Consider the following 20,183-nt stretch of genomic DNA (forward strand, 5'->3'; position numbering starts at 1 on the left):
TTTAAAAAAAAAGTAGGAGTATTTTTGTCAGGGGCAGGTTTCTAATAAACATGCACCAATGCTTGCTCATGCTTCACTCATGTTTGCTGTGTTGTTCTTCTTTAGTGCCCACTTACTATGACAACAGCCTGCGACGGCTGACTGTTCACACTGCTAGCCTTTAATATGAAGCTTCACTAGTTTGTCCTGATATGTACTAATGAAGATGAGAGTATAAAATCTTGAAAAATCGTAGACCGTGTCCTCTGAAGTCTGCAGTCCCTGAACGGGCAAAACAAGGGTGAGATTTATGTTTTATCTGATGTGTTTTCGAAAAGTATCTTTTTGGTTTTACATGAGGACGGGCTGATTATCCTAACCCATGGAACAGAGTGGTGCAGGGATGACATATTTCTGTGGCCCCATCACCCTGGTTCCCTCCACTTGGATCATTGTGGAAAATAACCTCTGTGAACAACCAAGGTTCCTTCCAGGTTTAGTTGATCAGATAATCTTCACAGATGAACACCACTGTTCTGATGTTTGAAGCCTAAATCCAACCTCCAGAAGTAAGAAGCTAATGTTAGGCTATAAACCAACTACACCACGGTCACATGACGTCAGCGTCTCCACTACTAACCTTCTCACAAGTAATTAGGTTTAGTGCACGTATCTTTTCGATGAGTCTTTTCTTTTTCATGTGTGACGTTATGATGTCGACTACCTCTGTAGTCTCATTTAACCACTTGTTAGCAACCAGCTTTTTTAAGACACGGAAACTTCAAAAATTCTTCTGTATTTTATGTTGTAGAATAAATTTTGAAAATGTCTTGAGCTTGTGTTAAAACCACAGACCTTATTTCAGGCATCTAAGCAAAGACTTCAAGATGAGGGAACTGGAGGGCTAAAATACAAACTTACTTCTGGGTTTTAGGACTCATTAGGTGCGTTTGAGATCGACCTTGCCTGATTTGATGGTCAGTGTGAACTGCCAGTGACTGCTGGGGTGGAGTATATCAAACACATTCTGGACATTTCCTGTAATGACTGAGACAACAGCTGATCTCTCAGAGTTTGACTTTTTTTTAACTTTCTGCTGCAGGAAGGGTACCGATGCAATGGAAAACATCTTGTTTAGTACTGGTACCTAAAAAGGCTATATCCAACTCATTGAGCTGTTCTGTGCTTTTTTTAATTTCAAAAATGTGAGTGTTCCCCTCAGTATGTCACATAGTTATAAACCTATACACTGTTTACACAAGTAAATTTTGTAAAAAAAAATTAAAAAATCAGGCCAGACATGTTTACATTAGTCTTCTGACAGACATGAAATTAAATCTAAATGATATATGAAAGTATGAAAACATCTGTGACGATGTGTTCAGGTGTATGGGAGAAACGTCACACATGGAAAACCTACCGGAGCAACACTCACTGAGTCATAGAACTGAGAATAAAAAACAGGGATCACCCTATTACCAGGAGAGTGAGAAGAAATGAAATACGAAGGATAAAAAATATGACCTGTAGCAACATTACCTCTTTTACAATAACAAACTCCTGAACTAAACCGATTTTACAGCTTTCTGTGTGCAAATCAATACTACAGTGTTGACGTCCAGATCAAATTAATGACACCAGCTGTAGGAGAGAAAACCGCAGGAGGTAACTGATCTGAGGTTCTTAGATTAAAAACCTACCACAGGTCATGAGGGCCAGTGAAGCCGCCAGCCAATCAGGACAAAGTGCTGTCGTCACAGAGGCGGTTCCCTGTTAGTGCAGCCGGAAGAGCAACTGTTGCACCCTGACCAATCGTCACTGTTCTTGTTCATTGAACCGACCGCCCCAACTGATGAAAACAACGACAAGCAGCCAATCTGTCTTTAACTGTGACTGTAGGAACGACTGGTCAGTGGTGCAGCGGGCTTATTTTAGAGCCCCAACGCGTGTCTGTGAGAAGCCAGGTACTTCACACTGTCAACTGTATGTATTAAACAATAGGTCCGACTTTATGTTGATTTGACGTGGTGCATGCTGGGTTAAAACAATGCATGCCGGTCAGAAGTTTTGTCCGACATCCTTTGGACTTTCGCCGGCGCTGCGCAACGTCACCATGTCACATGACTTTAAAATCTGGCGGGTGTAAGACTGTGGTCAAGCCAGCCACCGTTCTTTTCTCCGTGGTCAAACCAGCTGACACTAGACTTGATGTGGCCCCGTATTCTAGCCTTTGTGATATATGCATTGAAACGTCCGCCAACGAGCAGACGGGCAGCATTATGGACTTCCGGTTTTCATTAGTTAGAGAAATTCCAAATGAAAAGTCCCACATCTGTACTTGGTTATAGTTACATTTGTAAAGTTTGAGCTACTGTGAAAACAAACTGCTGAGGTTCCAGGTGCAGCCTGGAGGGTTGTGAGGGTCCAGACACTGTAGGGAGCTGCAGATATGGTAAAATGAAAGAGAGAGTGATGGGTGGTGCCGGCGCAATGACAGGAAGTGCTTGATATGGTGGAGGAGCCTGGGAGATGGCCTGAGGTTGCAGCCTCCCCTTGGGCTTTGTCACATCCCCTGTCTGCTGCAGTCATGTTTTCTGTTTTCCCCCACCTTTTGTGTCATGTCCTGTTTCACTGCGAAACCCTAACCCTGTCTCTCGTTCCAGACTGTCCACTCCTCCCTATGTGTTGCACCTGTGTCTCATTATTTAAGCTCCCCCTTCCCTCCCTTCTGTGCCAGTTCGTCTTGAGTGTTCCAGCATTGTCTTCCTAGTGAACGTGCTATTACCCGATTCTGACCTCACCTTGTGTTTTTTGACCTGCCCTTTTACCTGCCGTCTTTTGTACCTTTGCTTGGATTTTGTGATCACCTTTTGTGCCATTAAACACCTGGCTTGTACCCTGTATACTGAGTCTGTGAGTCGTACATTTGGGTCCAGCCTGTTGAGTTCTGACAAGCTTAGCCTTCCCAGCAGTGTTTGGTGACAGAATGAAAAGGTGAGGCTCAGTTAAATAGTCAGAATACAGTGTTGGTCCTTTCTGCAGAGCCACAGGCAGCTTCTCGGGTTATGTCAAGGGTGCATGTAACAAAGGGCATTTTGTTACTAGTGACTGATGGCTTTGGCCTTGTATATATTGCACAGTGGGGGTTGTATTGATTGTACTGTAACAAATGGTTAGTGATGTTTGCACAGAACATTTTGCATGGTACATTTGCATATTTGGTAGCAAATATGTATTCACTCTATGGCATATTTATTGAACATGTTCAACTGTGTAAAAAAACAACCAGCATTACTAAACTTTTACTCAAGCAATTGTACACACCATGGAGTGATCAGTTGGTATTTGATCACAACTATAATGGAGCAGCATGACACAGCTATGGTCACACAGCAATCAATCACACCCTCTCATATATTATTACTTTTGTAAAATAGCTGTTATATTTGGATTTACATTCCATTTGCTCAGCCAGCCATCACGTTATAAGAACTGTATATACATATATTAGAAGAACTTCCTATACATGTAAAGCTTGTGTATGAAGCATGCTAATTCACTCATCATTCTGTGACTGTTGCAGCATTCACTTCTGTGGTCTCACTCATCACCTTTGCATTGATGATGATGCACTCTTCAGATGTACTTGTAAGTGTGTGCCACCATTGTAAAAGGTGACAACCTCATTCCGTCCCAGTGCACAGCATTTGGATAGAGAGCACAGAGCCTTGTGAAGATGGCCCCCACCACTCTATTGCAGCCAGGCCATTGTGTAGGACTGTGAGCCTGAAAGAAATGTGAGATGCTGGTCTCAGAGGCCAACCAAGAATTCTGCCAGGTCCTGCACGGCTCCATAACAACCTATTGTCTGGTCCAACAGCCAGCATAACCCAGATTTTGTTTACAAATATGTAAATGTACATTTACAAATGAAATTGGTCCCTACATCATGTGAAGTGGACCCTTAGAAGATCAGATTCTTACTGGTCCACTAGGACTATATGAGAAATGGTTAATGTTAAATTTAAATTTGTATTGACATCAATAAAACTCATTGAACTATGTGCTCCAGGAGAAAGTGCAGACAAGGTGCTTGTCACAGTACATGTCACAGGTGATGGAGGGACCACACACAACAATGACATGGAGTTGGCTGGAGGAGTTGAAAATGAGGTGATCACAGATGTTGTAGACACCAGTGCTTTTGAAAAGTAAGCAGGTATGCACTCTGTGTCAAAGGTGGGGACCGTGATGTCCCGAAACTCCTCAAGTTCACCAAAGGCTTCATCCACCTGTATCTCCACATCATTCGAGTCAATCAATGGGACACAGAGTGTGTCACGGCAGGTGGATAAGGCTCTCAACCAGAGCCTTGGTCTCCTTGGTCCTGCAGGTAGTTCTCTTGTAATGCAGGGCAAACTCACTTTAGCTAACCGAGCACAGTACATCACAAATGTAACCATATCAACATACAGATGTAGGACTTTTAATTTGGAATTTCTCTAAACTAATGCAGTAAAAATGTATGATATTCAGTGTGTCAGTAGTCAGAGATGTCTTCTACTCAGATATATCACCCATTGCCAGCAATCATGGAGCAATATGTTTTTACTGCAGCTCACAAGCCAACTACGCCTGTTCTTATTGGCCACATTGAGGTTCCCAAACCATGCCACAACACAAAAGGACAGATTCAAGAAAAGTTAAATAGAACAGAGTCATCATTTTTTATGCACACATTAAAATTAGGGCTGGGACTTTAACGCATTATTTCAATTGATTAGATACAGAAAAAATAACGTGTTAAAAAATAACGCATTTATTCATACTTTATTTTTACACTCCAAACAACACAGAAACATTTCTCAGTCCACCTGAGAAAGTTCCTGGCATACAGATCATACTGCATGGATGTATTGTGAGCCAGCTAGCTCTCATAATACATGATGGTGTCATACCGATGCACCAGATGCGTCGAGTGACGTCAGACAACAAAGGCCCATGTGGAAAGTGGCAAAGCAAGTAGCAGGCTAATGACAAACGTGACAGATGAAACAGATGAGACCACATTGCTTGGAACGGTGGATGGAAAGTTTCAGTTTAAAAAACCGTCAGATGGAAGCGTAGATAAGAGCATGGTTGTGTGCAAATTATGCAACAAAGAATTTGCATATCACCGAAGCAATTCAAGTCTCTGGTATGTTGCAACAGAGAGTTTTGCTCAGGATACTGGAAGGATAACAAGTCAGGAATGAGGTCGGTTAAGGGACCACTTTTGTTTCTGTTATTATTTATTTTTTTTTCTATTTTAAATGGTAGAAATGGCACTTTATGTTTATGAACTGCTGTTCTGTTTATTTTAGGCCAAGGTTATTTTATTTACCATTTTACCACTCTTCAGGAATGTACTTTAAAGTACTGTGTTTTATTTAAAAACCACACAAACAAACATGTTTTCTAGACATTGGAAGTTTACAAAGACTAATAAATAAACATGATGTTGTTTTCAACATATGTTTATGTCTAGTCACTGATTCAGTCATCTACCGAAATCTAGAAGAAGTAAGCCTGTTAGACCCACGTAAGTAATTCGTCAGACAGGTTGTTCCAAAGTTCAAATTTAACATTAACTTCCTTCAGACAGTCAACAGCTCTGTGCTTCAGACTGTAGAAAAAATGGTGGCATAGATTCAGGAGCTAGTATCTGCAAATCTTTATTTGTTTTTTGAAAGAGACTGAAAACGAGTGGTAGGTATTAGGTAAGTAGGTGGTAGGTAAGTATTGTGCATGCTCTGTGTGTGAGTGTAATATGTAGAGTAATCCATATAGTGTTTTCTGACTTAGCTATCATGAATCATGATCTTCCATAGATTCTAAATTTTAACAGTGTTGGTCGTGTACTGTTTTGGATTGTGACTATGTAAGGGTTCGTCACCATTTGATTACACATAGAGAATGACAGAGCTACCTGACAGCGTAGTCGACATTAGCCCCTTGTGCACAGAGGTCGCACAATGTGTGGTTTTATACAGCCTGCCAGGATTGTGCAATCAAAGGTGTGACATTGACACTGGTCGATGTCTGATCTGCTGTTCCCACTCCCCTTTTCATACAGATCTAGACCCGCGTTCTGCCTCTGTACCTTTTACACAGAAGGGTGAGATGGAATGACAGGACAATATTCCCGCCTTGAAAATGCTGTTTAGCTTTTATCCACAATTATGGCAATCTCTACCCTTTTGAATTCAAACTCACTGGTATTCAAGACACAACAGGATACACTTCATAGACAACAGTGCAGTTAACATCTAAACGCAAATTACTTGAAGCTCCTGTAATCAATATTTTTATATCAACAGCTGGATCATATGACTACATGTAGTGTGGAGGATGTTGCTCATAGTGACAGACCCAGTTTTTATGACAGTATAAAGTTGACAGGTTGATTTGTAGCCCACTATCACCAGGGTTTATACCACACAAAGTTCATTTACAGGTTGCTTTAAAAACATAGGTACTCTGATCTCTGTTTGAAGTGATTATTAAAATATCTTCCACTTCACTTTGTGAATCTGCTTAACCTGGGGTTAATGCAAATGTATTTCTACAGGACTTGTCAAAACAAAGTTACAAAGTGCTTTATATGGTTGGACCAGGATAAAATAATTTCAGGACTGCAATGAGGCAGATAAAATTCAACAGAAACTTCTGCAGAAAGGTGTGCTACTATTAATAAAAAGTTTTCAAAAAGGGAAGGTTTTAGAACTTATCTTTTTTTTTTTTTTTTTTTTTTTAAAGATGTCACTGATTCTGCAGCCTCAGATCTTCAGGCATTGAGTTCCAGAATTGAGGGTCATTGGCTGCAAAATCCTGGTGTCCTTTAGCCTCTGGCTGTTGACTTAGGAACAGCCAGAGGCGTCCTGCCCAAGGACCTGAGGCTGCACTCTGAGGGAGCCATACTCAGCAATATGACTGGGAGCTAAACCATGAAGTGCTTTAAATAATAATCAATAAAAACAATCCTACAACTATCCAGTGAAGAGAGGCTGAAACACAGCTGATATGATCTTGTCCTCCACTAGTTTCTGGCTCCTGTCTGAAAACAATGAATAACAATAATCTAACCAAGATGATATTTTTTACAATTTTTGTCACACTTTTTGCACTTTATTTTTGATCCTTCTGTGCCTTTTTATATTATATTTTTATCCTTGTCTGTTTTTCACTCTTGCTTGTTCTCACTGCTGCTGTAATGAGTGAATTTCCCACAAGTGGAATAAATAAAGTCTGTCCTATCTTAATTAGTATGCAAAGTAGGACCACAAAAAGTCAGTACCTTTTGTAAATCAGTGCCATGCTATTCTACTGTATATTACATTGTATAAGATTGTGTGTGGGTTTCCATTCATAGGTGTGTGTGATGCAATTCTGCAGTACTCGAGGTGGGGTCTATGGATGGGACTTCCGGGATGTACTGTTTTCGGGTTATGCTCCAGATGGGGGGATGTTTATGCCAGAGAACGTGCCTGTGCTGAGCCCAGACACTCTATGGTGCTGGAGGGGTCTGCCCTACACCAAACTGGTGGTGGAGGTTGCCTCGCTGTTCATCCCCAGTCAGCTGATCCCCAGGCAGGACCTGGAAGGTGAGCTGAAGAAATCCAAAAAACAGGGAAAATACATACTTTGTTTACTTGTTACATTAATAAAAGCTTTTGTCAAGTCTTATCTGTGATTTTACATTTTATAAGTCTCTGTTAAGTCATGGACATACAGATGTCAACCTCAAACTTCAGAGTCAGACCAAAATATTGGTGTCTGCTGAGTGTCTCTCCTGCTGGGCTGCTGACGGTGTTGCTCTGCTCTGTCTTGCTCTGTCCACTGTTGCTCTCCCCTTTGTCATGAAGCAGCTAAAAAGGATGTAATGGGTCGAGTTGGGGTCTTCTTGACTTTTTAGGGGGCAGCCCTATTGCATTCCAAAATGGTCTCATTGATTACACATGATTAACTAAATTGGCACAGTACATAGGTTCCTTCAAGAGCAAAAGTGAACAGGTTGAAATCAAAGGCAGGAAAGTGGGTCAGAAAAAAGACTTGTACAAGAAGAAAAGTCATTGAATTCAAACAAAACTTAATACTTTATTTAAAAACAACAAAAGCCAACTCCACTACAACAGATTTTCTCTCCTCCCTCTCATCTTTTTCTCTGTCCCAGTCCTGGTTTCTGAGGCCCTGTCTGGTTTCTCAGTGCCTGAGGTTGTCAGAATCGCTCGTCTGAGGGAGGGTCTGTCAGTCCTGGAGCTCTTCCATGGAGAGACTTTGGCCTTTAAGGACCTGGCTATGACCTGCACAGTGCGCTTCCTTGACTACTTCCTGAAAAAAGAGAACCGCAGAGCTACTGTTCTTGTTGGTAAGAAAAAGTTTTTGCAGGCTCGGGAGTCCAGCGTCACTCATGGCTTTGATCATGTTTTTCGCATTATCACGTAGCACAACATTAACAGAACTTTTAGGGACACCCCCCTCCATGTAAGAACTTCCAAAACTTGGAGCATGATTATTCCCCAAATAGAAATAAGAGCAAGAATAATATGATAGTAGGAGTTTGTAGAAGTCTGTGTTAGGGATGCATCGATACCGATACCAGTATCAGTCACAGCAATTTCTTACAGCCAGAGAATGAAACAATATCTGATGAAAATAAAACACGTTTCAAGTGAATGTATGAAGTGTAATGGCATTAATAAGTACTCGTGTCGATACTTGGTATCTGCAAGTATCGGTATTGTAGCAGTTTGAAAAAAAGTGGTATTGTTGCATCCTAGTTTCTAATATACTGATGAGAGTATTTGTATGAACAGTATTATTTATTTTGTTTTTCATTTTTTCTCTTTGTTTAGCTCCACTGTATTTCACTCTAAGTTGCATGATGTACCTGCCACATTTACCCAGAACTGATCTGTTTGGGTTTTTGTGTTGCTCTTCCCAGCTTGTTGTTGTAGTTGTTGTGTGGTTTTGCTGTTTTGTCTGGTCCTGTCTTTTGTATGTTTATGAAGAAAATTAATAAAGACATTTAAAAAGAAAACAAAAAAAACAAACAGAATATCTTCAAGGCAGGAGTAGACTAAGGCAGAATGTTTAAAATGTCCAACTATTTTCGGTCCGACTGCCACAGCATCAGCCACGCTCCTCTGTGCTAAAAGCCCTTCATTAACAGCCAGCTGGAGGGTGTGTGCGACACACAGGCAGGTTCAGGAGTCCAGCATCACTCATGGCTTTGATCATGTTTTTCGCATTATCACGTAGCACAACATGAACAGAACTTTTAGGGACCCCCCATGTCTGAAGCATGTCATCAAACACACCTGTGATGGCTTGGCTGGTGTGTGAACCCCTAAACTGTTTAGAATGCAGGACGACTCTTCGCTGAGTAAAATCCTTGTCAATCTGCTGTGCAGTTAAACTGATGAGGGACACCGGGGTAACGCTGCTCATCCAAATATCAGTGGTGAAGCTGAGGGCCCAAATGTCTTGCAGCAGGCTGTGCATGTGCCTCTTCACAAAGTCATGTAGCTTTGGCAACACTGTGTCAGTGATGTGGTGTCGGCTAGGGATCTCATACCTCGGCTCCAGTACGCTGAGAAGACGTCTAAATCCCATATTATCAACAACCGACAACTGGCTGGTCATCAAGAGCAATGTACTGGGTCAGAGCCTCTGTTATTTTCACTGCTCACTGGTTGTCTCTTAACATCTTCTCCCTCTTCTCCAGAGTTTGCTGCAAAGTTGGTTGTTGCTGTTTGTCATTATTAGCAAACGCTTTGAACTCTGTGTCGTTCATTGCTTGTGTTGAAAGTTCTCGCGTTCGTCCCTCCTCTTGCAGTCTGCTTTACTTTAGTCACCATCATCCACTGTGAAATACCTCCACACCACCGACATTGCTCCTCCTTGCTCTCATTTAGCACCTGACCACCCAGGTGAACATCACGCTGCCGTAAAGTTTTATCAGGCTTGTTATCGGAACACTTTTAGGAGTACAAGTACAAGTACAGGAACAGGGTATCGGACCCGATACTGGTATTGGTGCATCCCTAGCAGAAACATTTACATTAATATAGTCAAGAAATGGTTTCCATATTCTTTCAAAGGCATTAGTTTTGGAGTGCAGAAGACAGGTGAGAAAGTCCAGAGGTATGTATTCCATTATTGTCCTGTGCCATCCCAACACAGAGGGGGCCTTATCTGTGATCCAGTGCTTAAGATATTTTTCCGGGACACAAAATGTCAGGACATTATATAGTTTTTTCTGATACATATCAGTAATACGATCATTTGGAAGACCCAGAGGAAGGGAAACCGGGTTGTGTTCAAGCTTTTTTTTCAGGACTTTCTGTATTTCAAACAAGATATCATTCCAATATTTTTGTATCTTTACACAAGACCAGTAGCAGTGACTTAGATCACCAATTTCTGTCTTACATTTAAGACAAACTGGAGAGACATCTTTTCTATATTTGGAGAGGCGATTGGGGGCAACATGTGCTCTATGCAGAATCTTTAATTGCATTGCTCTTGTCCAGTTACAAACAGTTATTTTCCTTGCATTATCCCAGATGTCGTCCCACATCTCCTCTGTTATCTCAACACCCAGTTCCCTCTCCCAGACTTCTCCCAGTGTCCCAGCGCCAAGACTTGAGCAATACCCCAGACTGGCATAAAAGGTTCTAATGGCAGCCTTGCCCTGAGAAAGAAGTACTTGTTTCTCTATCTGTGTAACATTCATATCAGCAAGCAAAGATGTATCTTTTATAATAAAATCTCTGACCTGAAAGTAACAAAAAAGATCATTTCTTGATATGTCATATTTTTCCATAACCTGACTGAAGGTCATGAGGGTAGGACCAACAAAGAGATCACCCAGGGAAACGATTCCCTTAGCTGTCCAGCATTTGAAAGTTCTGTCTAAGGTTCCTGGTAGAAAATCAGGGTTATCAATGATCGGCGTAAAGACTGACACAAGTCCTGATCTGCCTTCCATACGCTGTGTGATCCTCCATGCTCTAACAGTATTAATTGTAACTGGATTGCTGCAAAGCTTTTTGATACATTTCAGTTTATCAATAAAAAGTAGATTTTTTAGAGGACAGTTGGATAAGGACTTCTCGATATCAAGCCAGATTGAGGAAGCATCATCTTTAATCCAATCAGCTATGTATCTTAAATGGGCACTCAATTGATATCTCTTAATATCTGAGAGGTCCAGCCCACCCATAGCACTTGATGACTGCAACACTGACATCCTGATCCGTGGTCTTCATTTACTCCAAATAAATGAGCTAAACCAACCATTGAGTTTTTTCACTATTTTATGATTGAATAAGATAGGAATCATTTGTATTGGATAGAGCAGATGCGGAAGGACATTCATTTTCAGAAGCGAGATTCAGGCCCAGCCATGATATGGGAAGATCGTCTGCATATAATGAAATTTTATGAGATTTTTCTCCCACATCCAGTCCAACCATTAAAGGGTCTCGCCTGATAGCTTCCGCTAAAGGCTCAATAGCCACTGCAAATAAAAGTGGTGACAGAGTACAGCCCTGTCTGCTGCCACTCTGGACCACAAAATTTGTGGATCTAAGTCTGTTGGTTAGAACTGCAGCCACTGGTTCTGCATACAGGACCTTCACCCATCTAACAAAGTCATCACCTAGGCCAAACCGATCAAGTGTAAAAAATAAATAAGACCGGTCGAAAGCTTTTTCCACATCTAGGGAAATTACAAGACCATCTATTTCCTGCTGGATATTCTGTTTGTTAAAAAAAGATGCAGTTGAATGCTAAAATGTCAATAACAGTACTTTAACAGTACTTCTATTTGAGTAAAATGTGTGGCAGTGCCATATATAATGGAATGTTCAAATGTCAGTCACAGCAATTTCTTACAGCCAGAGAATAAAACAATATCTGATGAAAATAAAACACATTTTCAAGTAAACGTACGAAGTGTAATGGCATTAATAAGTACTCGTATCGGTACTCGGTATCGGCAAGTACTCAGATCCAAGTATCGTTATCGTATCGGTTTGAAAAAAAGTGGTATTGTTGAATCCCTAGTCTGTGTATGTATACACTGATTAGCTGCCAGAACACAATGTCCAGTTAGGAGTTAGGATAACCACACATTTTAAATGTTAATTCTCACTGATTCACCTGTCAGGTAATGTCACACCCCTCTACACATTCTCTAAATTAAACAAAGTATTCTGTGTCCTCCAGAATGTCACACAATGACACAGGTTTTCTGATCTGACTACTCCATCAGTAGGACAACGTTGTTTGTGATTATAAAAATGGCTTGGTTTCAGGAAAGATGATGGTCTAGGTTAAGTTTGCTTCTTTGTTAAGTTTAGGGAATGTTTGAAATCATGGTTACAACAATATTCAGCTTAGGTTTGGGAACAGTTGGGAACAGTTGTAGAAATCAATGATTATTGTCAGTAGTAAACAGGAAACACCAGTGGTCTCCTGTGTGAAAGTCCAGTGTCCTCCTGTGGACTTCCATATTACAAGAGTTAGAGTTACTATGACAGGCAAGGGACTGGGGTGTAAACACGAGGTATGGCTATTAAATAACAAGGCTAATGCTGTAATACAATTTTACTGAACATAAACAGTTTTCAATGTCTTTCAATATACTCCCTCCTAACCTATACTAACCTCCTTCAACATCCTCCCCTTCTGCATCAACACACCGCTGCATTCGGGTCTTCCACTGATCAAAGCAGTGTAGTATAGGTCTTCTTCAGACAGTTGTCTCAGAGCCTCTGTTGTTCTTTTCTTAACTTCTGACACAGACTCAAAACGTGTCATATGGTGCTAGATCAGGTGAATAGGGAGGGTGACCAAGCACTGCGATTTGTTTTTGGGCCAGAAGCTGCTTTACCGAGAGCGCAGTGTGAGCTGGCATGTTGTCTTGATGAAGAATGAAACCATTTTTCCACAATTGTGGTCTCTTTCTTCTGGCTTTTTCTCTCAGTTTTTCTTTGTAATAGTGTTGAATTACTGTTGACACTTCTCCACAAATTTGCTTGCGTTTTTCGTTTTGATCAGGAGTCAGAAATTTTGGGACAACTTTGGCACACGCTTTTGTCATGTTCAAATTTTCAAACGGTCTCTTTATCAATGGAGTATGGTGGCCCTGAATGCACAGCGACAAGTCACAAAACACTACAACATTTCACAAAACACTACAACATTTCACAAAACACAACGACAAGTCACAAAACACCACAACATTTCACACACAAAAAAAAGCATTTCACAAAACAGAAAGGATAGGGACAATAGTTCTTCTTTGTGACTGGACAGAATCTCTGTCAATTTAGAGTTTATCCAGTGATGTGTTCACGGTCAGTGGGTGATGGAATTGAGCATAAGGATCAACAGAATGATCATAGAGAGAGAAACTTAGAGCAGTTGTGCGTGAATACCCAACCTTTAATATATAACACTTGGTGTGGCTGTGAACCACATAGTTTTATCTTCATAAGCGCCGTCTCAGTATTTAATAGCCATACCCCGTATGTCTTTTTTTTTTTTTTGGTGCTGAAACTTTAACCAATTTATCTACTGCTGTGAGGCACAAATTACTAATCACATCAGGCAGATTTTGTGACTATGCATGTTATTGGTTGTCATTATTTCCATATTACACTCAAACAGATAATCACCCACAAAATTAAAACCTGTTATCTGTTTAAATGCTGTGGTTGAATGGTATATATATTTATATATGTATAGACAAGCACACACAGTATGCATTGTAGGATAAAAAGAAAAGAAATTAGATGGAAACTGAAATCAGAACATGGTATTTACTATTCATATTCTAGAGAGGATGAATCCTTCTGAATTAGGTGATTATGTGTCCTAAGCACCTTTAACTCAAAGAATCAGTCAGAATCAGTGAAATCTGCGGCTTCTCTCTCCAGGTACATCAGGTGACACAGGTGGCTCAGCTATCCAAAGCGCTAAAGGTCTGTCCGGGTTGGATGTAGTGGTGGTTTACCCCAGAGGACGCATCACTCCAGTCCAAGAGAAACACATGATCACCTGCCTGGAGAATAATGTCCATGTGTTTGCAGGTAAACCTAAAGAGGCCAAAAGAATAGTGCTGCATCTTTAACCAGAAAAGCCACAGTTGTATTCTTCTAATAATTTTTGTGTTTTCATTGTCTTGTCTGTGTAGCGGATGGCAGCTCAGATGACATAGACCAGCCTTTGCGCAGTCTGTTTGCTGACCAGGAGTTGGTCAAGTCTCATGGCCTTATGAGTCTCAACTCAGTCAACTGGTCTAGAGTCATGATCCAGCTTGTCCACTTCATCTACATGTACCTGGAGCTCAGTGGTATGGAGCAGAACGAGACTGATGCTGCCCTGCCTGAGCTGCAGGTGGTGGTGCCCACTGGAGGGGCGGGAAACATCGCAGGTAGACTGTTCACTGCTGCAAGAAAATCACACATTACACACACACACACACACACACACACACACACACACAAACACACACAGTACATCTGTTACTTTCAAGGAAAATTTTAAAGTGACAGTTTTTATTTTTGTGGGTGGATTTAGAAATGATTTGTTATTGATTAATCAGTGAATAATGTTGTGTATAAAATGTCAAAAAGGCCAGTTCATGTGATCAGATGTCAGATGTACACAGACTGCAGACCCCAGCACTGCTTCTATTTGTGGGGTAGGGGTATATGTACCAACATGAAAAGGTGATGGTTAACTCCTGCCAGCAAGAAAAAAGAACTCCTGTGTTTGTTGCATTTGACTGAACAAAATGAAAAAGTCAAAAAAGGAAAATAGTGTGTGCGATCACTTAACATGGATGGGAAATAAACAGTACATATATACGGTGCACCATATGAGAATCCATTTCATTTGTCTGGTGCATGTGTAATTTGAAACCATAAACTGGCCTTCACAGGGGCTAAACTGAATCTTACTGATGAACAGTCAAAACACCTGAGCTGATGGCAATAATATGAAATACAGAAAAGCAAGCAAATCTTCACATTTCAGATGTTTAACCAGTAATTTTGGTAATTTCACTCTTACTTCTCAAATGACTTAATGAATTAAGAAATGAATTAGAGCCCAACCAGATTTCAGGGTTAGTACCATCAATATTTGACACTGATCCAGAAAAGAGCTACTGTGGGACAAATTGCTGAAACAATGAATGCAGGCTATGATAGAAAGCTGAGAGAACGCAGAATGTATCACAGCGTGTTGCGTACAGGGCTGCGTAGCTGCAGATTGAACACAGCGCCCATGCTGACCCCTGCCCACCACAGACAGCTCCTGCTATGGACACATGAGCAACAGAACCATGGAGCAATGGGAGAAGTTCAATGGTGGCCAAGTCAACCCAGGATTTCCTGATCCAGCCATGGGCATGTTCATGTGAAAAATTTGTTCCTTACAAGCATCATCATCAGAACCATGAATAAAGTTCTTAATCTGATATGAGAAGAAACACTGATACCTGCAGGTAAATTCAGTTATAGCAACGTCCAAAAATGATATTTAACAAGGTGAAATGGAAACAATGTTTTGGCAGCATGAGGGGGACCTACACAATATTAAGCAGGTGGTTTTTATATACTGATCAGTGTATAAATATGTAAGGCTTTCAGGCTATGCACGCTAGCATTTGCTGTTTACATTCGTGCAGACAGACACTGTTTAATCCATTCATCTGTGCACAACTTTTCGACCACTGTACACCACTTAAGCATGTGGAGAAATTCGAAGCTTGTCAGTCCTAGAGACAAAAACTAACTGTGTTTCTTCTCTCTCCATCTGTGTCTCAGCTGGCTTCATTGTAAAGCAGATGGGATTACCCCTGAAGTTAGTGGCCATGGTGAATTCTAATGACATAGTCCACAGGACTGTAACCAATGGGGATTTTTCCATGGCAGCTAATGTCACACAAACCTTGGCCCCCGCCATAGACATCCAGGTACTACAGTTATACCGCTTCCCACATAGTTGCAACTGTTTATGTCAGTGAGATTTTTAGAGTTGTCACTTCCACACATTGCTTGGTCAACAGTGACCTATTTAAAACCCAAAATATTTGTTTTCAAATTATTAATTTAAAACTGGATTAATTCCAAAGTTAATTCCAAACATCATGTGTTGTCAGATTTTAAGGTGCCCACTGTCCAGAGCAGACTGTTGAAGTAATCCTGATAAGATTGGAGGTTATAGCCTCTGTAGCTTTTGATTAAATTAATCAATTAACAAATTTTTGAAATCGTGCATCGTGTTTAGAGCTGTTAATAAAGTATGGTAGCAGATGGTCAATTAGTTATCATAGGAATCATTCAACATTTTGTGAAGTATGCTTTCCAAGATGCAATGAGAATATTTATATCATTGTCATGGCTACATAAAGACTGGAAGCAGCTAGACTGGCTTCTAAAGCTCACTAACACATTGTATCACATAAATTTTATCTATACACAAAGAAATGTAATGTTTATCTATTTGCCCAGCACATCTCCCTCCAGATGAATGAACATGTTCAGCTAATTTCAGGCCAATCTGCATATTTAACTGTGAAATATCCAAATGAAGTTGACGAGTAGCTCTGTGGCAAATCAGTCAGCATATCAGATTAGATATTTCTTGAAATATTAAACTGATGGTGGCACTAGAGGAAAGGTCCTCTTGAGACAGTGAATTTCTGCACCAAGTTTCATGGTAGTCTGGCTAGTGTTTGTTGAGATATCTTTTGGATTCTGGACCAAACAAAAAAATGACTGACCTGTCCAACCACATAGGTTGAGGCATAAGGTTAATATGAGCACTGTGTGTGGAAGGCTGTTACAAGTTAAAAATCACATTACTCATGCTGTGTCACCCTGCTTGACTTGTGGCCATAGGACCCATACAACATGGAGCGAGTTTTCTGGCTGCTGTTGGACAGAGATGGAGGTTCAGTGAAGAACATGATGGAAGAGTTTCAGCAGACACACAGACACTCTCTGCCTGAGAACCATCGCAAGCTGGTACTGGTCATTCAACATTGACCGCAGCTAATATTTACATTCAGATGTTCTTATCCTCCATGTGTCTAGTTAGACCACACATCACCATTTACCATCTGAATAATGTTCTTTCTGTCTGTTTTATTACTAGTTGTCACAAGTTTTATCAACAGGAACAGTGACTGATGAAGGGATCCTGGAGACCATGAGGAGATGCTGGGAGGAAAACCAGTATGTGCTGTGTCCTCACACAGCAGTGGCTGTATGGCATCACTACCACTGTCCTCCCAGCCCTGGGCTCCACAGGTCAGACATACTGTATTTGTCTATTTAGCCACAAGTCAGACATGAACCCACACTGTTCGTCGGGTCATCTAGCCTAGTGGAAGAAATTAAGCTAATGGCATCACGTTAAGATTCAAAGGGGGCTGTGTATTATACTACTAATATTAATACTAATGATACATTCTCTCCAGCTTCCTCCCACAGTCCAAACACATGCAGGTTAACTGGTGATTCTAAATTGTCTGTAGGTGTGAATGTGAGTGGTTATTTGTCTCCATATTTCAGCCCTGTGTTAGACCTGTCCATGGTACACCCCACCTCTCACCCAGTGTCAGCTGGGATTGGCTCCAGCTCCCCTATGACCCTCCAAAGGATAAGCAGTGTATATAATGGATGGATAATAATGATAATAACCTAATTTATATAGCACCTTTCAAATAACTGTTAACAAAGTGCACCACTAAGAAGGACAAGAAAAATCAAATACAATAAATAAAATAACATAAAATCTGTTAAATTCAAAGGCAACAATTAAAATAAAACAGTTAAAGTAGTGTTATTATAGTAGCAGTTATCATAATAATTAATTATAGTAGTAATTATGCAAAGGCCATATGGTAAAAGTAAGTTTTTAAAGACGATTTAGAGGCAGACACTGAGTCTAGGTTCAGCTGTTCCAGAGAGTTGGGGCCCTAAAACCGTAGGTGCACAAGCCCTCCTTGAGGTCTATCGATTTGCAAAGGGGCGTAAAGTTTCCAGAAACTTTCCATGGGAAGTTAAGCTGGGGAATTTTGGAAATATTCCAAGTGGGAAACTTGTCAAGTCAAGTCAGTTTCATTTATATTGCTCCAATTCACAACAGAAGTTATCTTGAGGCACTGTACATATAGAGCAGGTCTAGACCGTACTCTTTATCTTATAAAATTTACAGAGAGAGACCCAACAGATCCACCATGAGCAGCATTAGGTGACTGTGGTAGGAAAAACTACCACAGTGCTGGGGTCAATATTGCAAAATATATAGTCTATATAAGTAATAATAATAATAGTAATGCTAGCTATAGGAATAATAAGGACAGAACAGCAAAACATCAATAGCAATAACATTACAATAAACACTAATACATTTTAAATGTTGAGCTGGATCGTGGGAGCAGCAGGAGACTCTACAGCTCTGGAGACAGAGAACCTGCAGGAAGTGACCGAGAGAGAGAGAGAGAGGGGCGCTAATGTGCTTGAGGGAAGAAACACAGTTAGAGTGATGCAGTGATTTTAAGACAGCTCACAGTAATCTTGTCAGCAGGACAACATAGACACCATTTACTAACTACTAAGCTTAACTGATGCATTGAGACTGACCCAACCCACTGAAGGTAAACTCTAACATGACAGAAGAAACACCATCACAGCTGAGCTAGCACCATCATAGCTAGCCTCTTAATTGTCAATGAAATGGTGTTAGCTAGCATACACTTAGCATCTCTGATTTACCAGCTAGCTAGCTACAGTATAAATACAGTTTGATCTTTTTTTCTTGTTAATTATTACCATAATATATTATAATACCATCAAATATACTGATCTGTGTAATCTGACCCCAACTGACTGACTGGATGTAGTGTGTGGGCTCAGATGACCAGTGCAGGGAAGAAATTTAACTCAATTTGCTTCAAATCTGGTTGTTATAACCAAGATTATGCTTGTTTTGTTCAACTACATTTAAGTTCCCTATTATAGGCCTACCTGCAATTTTTCACATTTCTGGTTTATTCCCATTAATTTCTGTTAATTCCCATGTATTCCTGTTAATTCCCCTGGAAAGTTTCCAACTTTGAAAATTTCCAGAATTCTGCAGCCCTAGGTGAGGCCAAAAAAAATCCCCTGAAAAATTGTCAGCACAGAGAGCGAGAGTTTGCCTTAGCACAACCACTAACACTGTTTCAGCTGCTGCCAGTTACAGCCAACAAATACACTAACCATTCTGACAATATTACTGATTGTGGTGCACAACAGACTCAAACATGGCTGAATCTGTCTGATGTTTTATTCTTCTGCTAGCCATCTTGATGCACTCTTTCACCGGTCAACCTAGAGCAAGCAGGGGTGGTGGGCAAGGCATATTCATAGATCCACAATCTCTCATTGAGGAATCAAGCATAGATGTGCTTCTAGCCCCATCTCAGTTTTTCTTTTAACTTTGAATTCAAAGGTGCTTTACTGGTATGAAAGCCTCAAAAAATAATAATGTTGCCAAAGCATCAAAATACAGTTAAACCAAGTACAAAATAACAGAACAATAAAATAACAGAAAATATTTGATATTATTTGATATATTTATAGTATATAATGTGTGTGTGTGTGTGTGTGTGTGTGTGTGTGTGTGTGTGTTTAGGTCAGTCACTGTCCAGATGATCTGAGATTTCCCACAACATTGTACTTATTCAAGTTTCTAAGTAATTTTTTAAACTCTTATTGCAGATGCTACGTTGCAACAGCATCTCCAGCCAAGTTTCAGGCAGCAGTGCAGAGGGCTGGCCTGACCTTTGACCTACCTGAGGCAGTGCAGGCGTTGGACAAGTTAGCTACTCGTTATGAGAACCTGGGGAGGAGCCTTGACTGGAGCAAAGACTGGGAGGAAAGGCTGAGAGAGAAAATCCAGTCTGTGACCTCATCCAGGGAAAAAGAAAGGGACTTACTGTAGTTGATTACAAAATATGTCATTATTCTGGAAAATAGGCCTGTACTTCAGAATTCCTGAAAATGTGTATGTGTGAGGTCATGTAACTCATCGGCTTGCTCTTGATCTGTGCACTTCTTCATCTGGATTTATTAAATGATGTTGATGGCAAAGGC

The 20,183-nt window shown here is 40.6% G+C and overlaps 1 protein-coding gene across 6 annotated transcripts; it reads left to right on the forward strand.

Annotated features, from left to right (window-relative positions):
• The first annotated feature begins 1,778 nt into the window (after window positions 1–1,778).
• On the forward strand, window positions 1,779–20,183 carry thnsl2 (threonine synthase-like 2). 6 transcript variants are annotated; one of them, XM_018701889.2, is made up of 10 exons: window positions 1,795–1,943; window positions 4,219–4,372; window positions 7,391–7,622; window positions 8,192–8,386; window positions 13,968–14,120; window positions 14,225–14,464; window positions 15,864–16,012; window positions 16,941–17,066; window positions 17,197–17,351; window positions 19,809–20,183. In XM_018701889.2, exons 2-10 carry the CDS (start codon window positions 4,301–4,303, stop codon window positions 20,029–20,031), a joined length of 1,545 nt encoding a protein of 514 aa, XP_018557405.1. In that variant the 5' UTR covers window positions 1,795–1,943; window positions 4,219–4,300; the 3' UTR covers window positions 20,032–20,183. The 6 variants fall into 6 exon arrangements, with proteins under 6 accessions (XP_018557406.1, XP_018557405.1, XP_018557410.1 ...); XM_018701890.2 differs by lacking the exon at window positions 4,219–4,372 and having other exon boundaries at window positions 1,779–1,943; XM_018701894.2 differs by lacking the exon at window positions 4,219–4,372 and having other exon boundaries at window positions 7,414–7,622.

Source organism: Lates calcarifer, linkage group LG9 (genome assembly GCF_001640805.2).
Source record: "Lates calcarifer isolate ASB-BC8 linkage group LG9, TLL_Latcal_v3, whole genome shotgun sequence".
NCBI lineage: Eukaryota > Metazoa > Chordata > Actinopteri > Centropomidae > Lates > Lates calcarifer.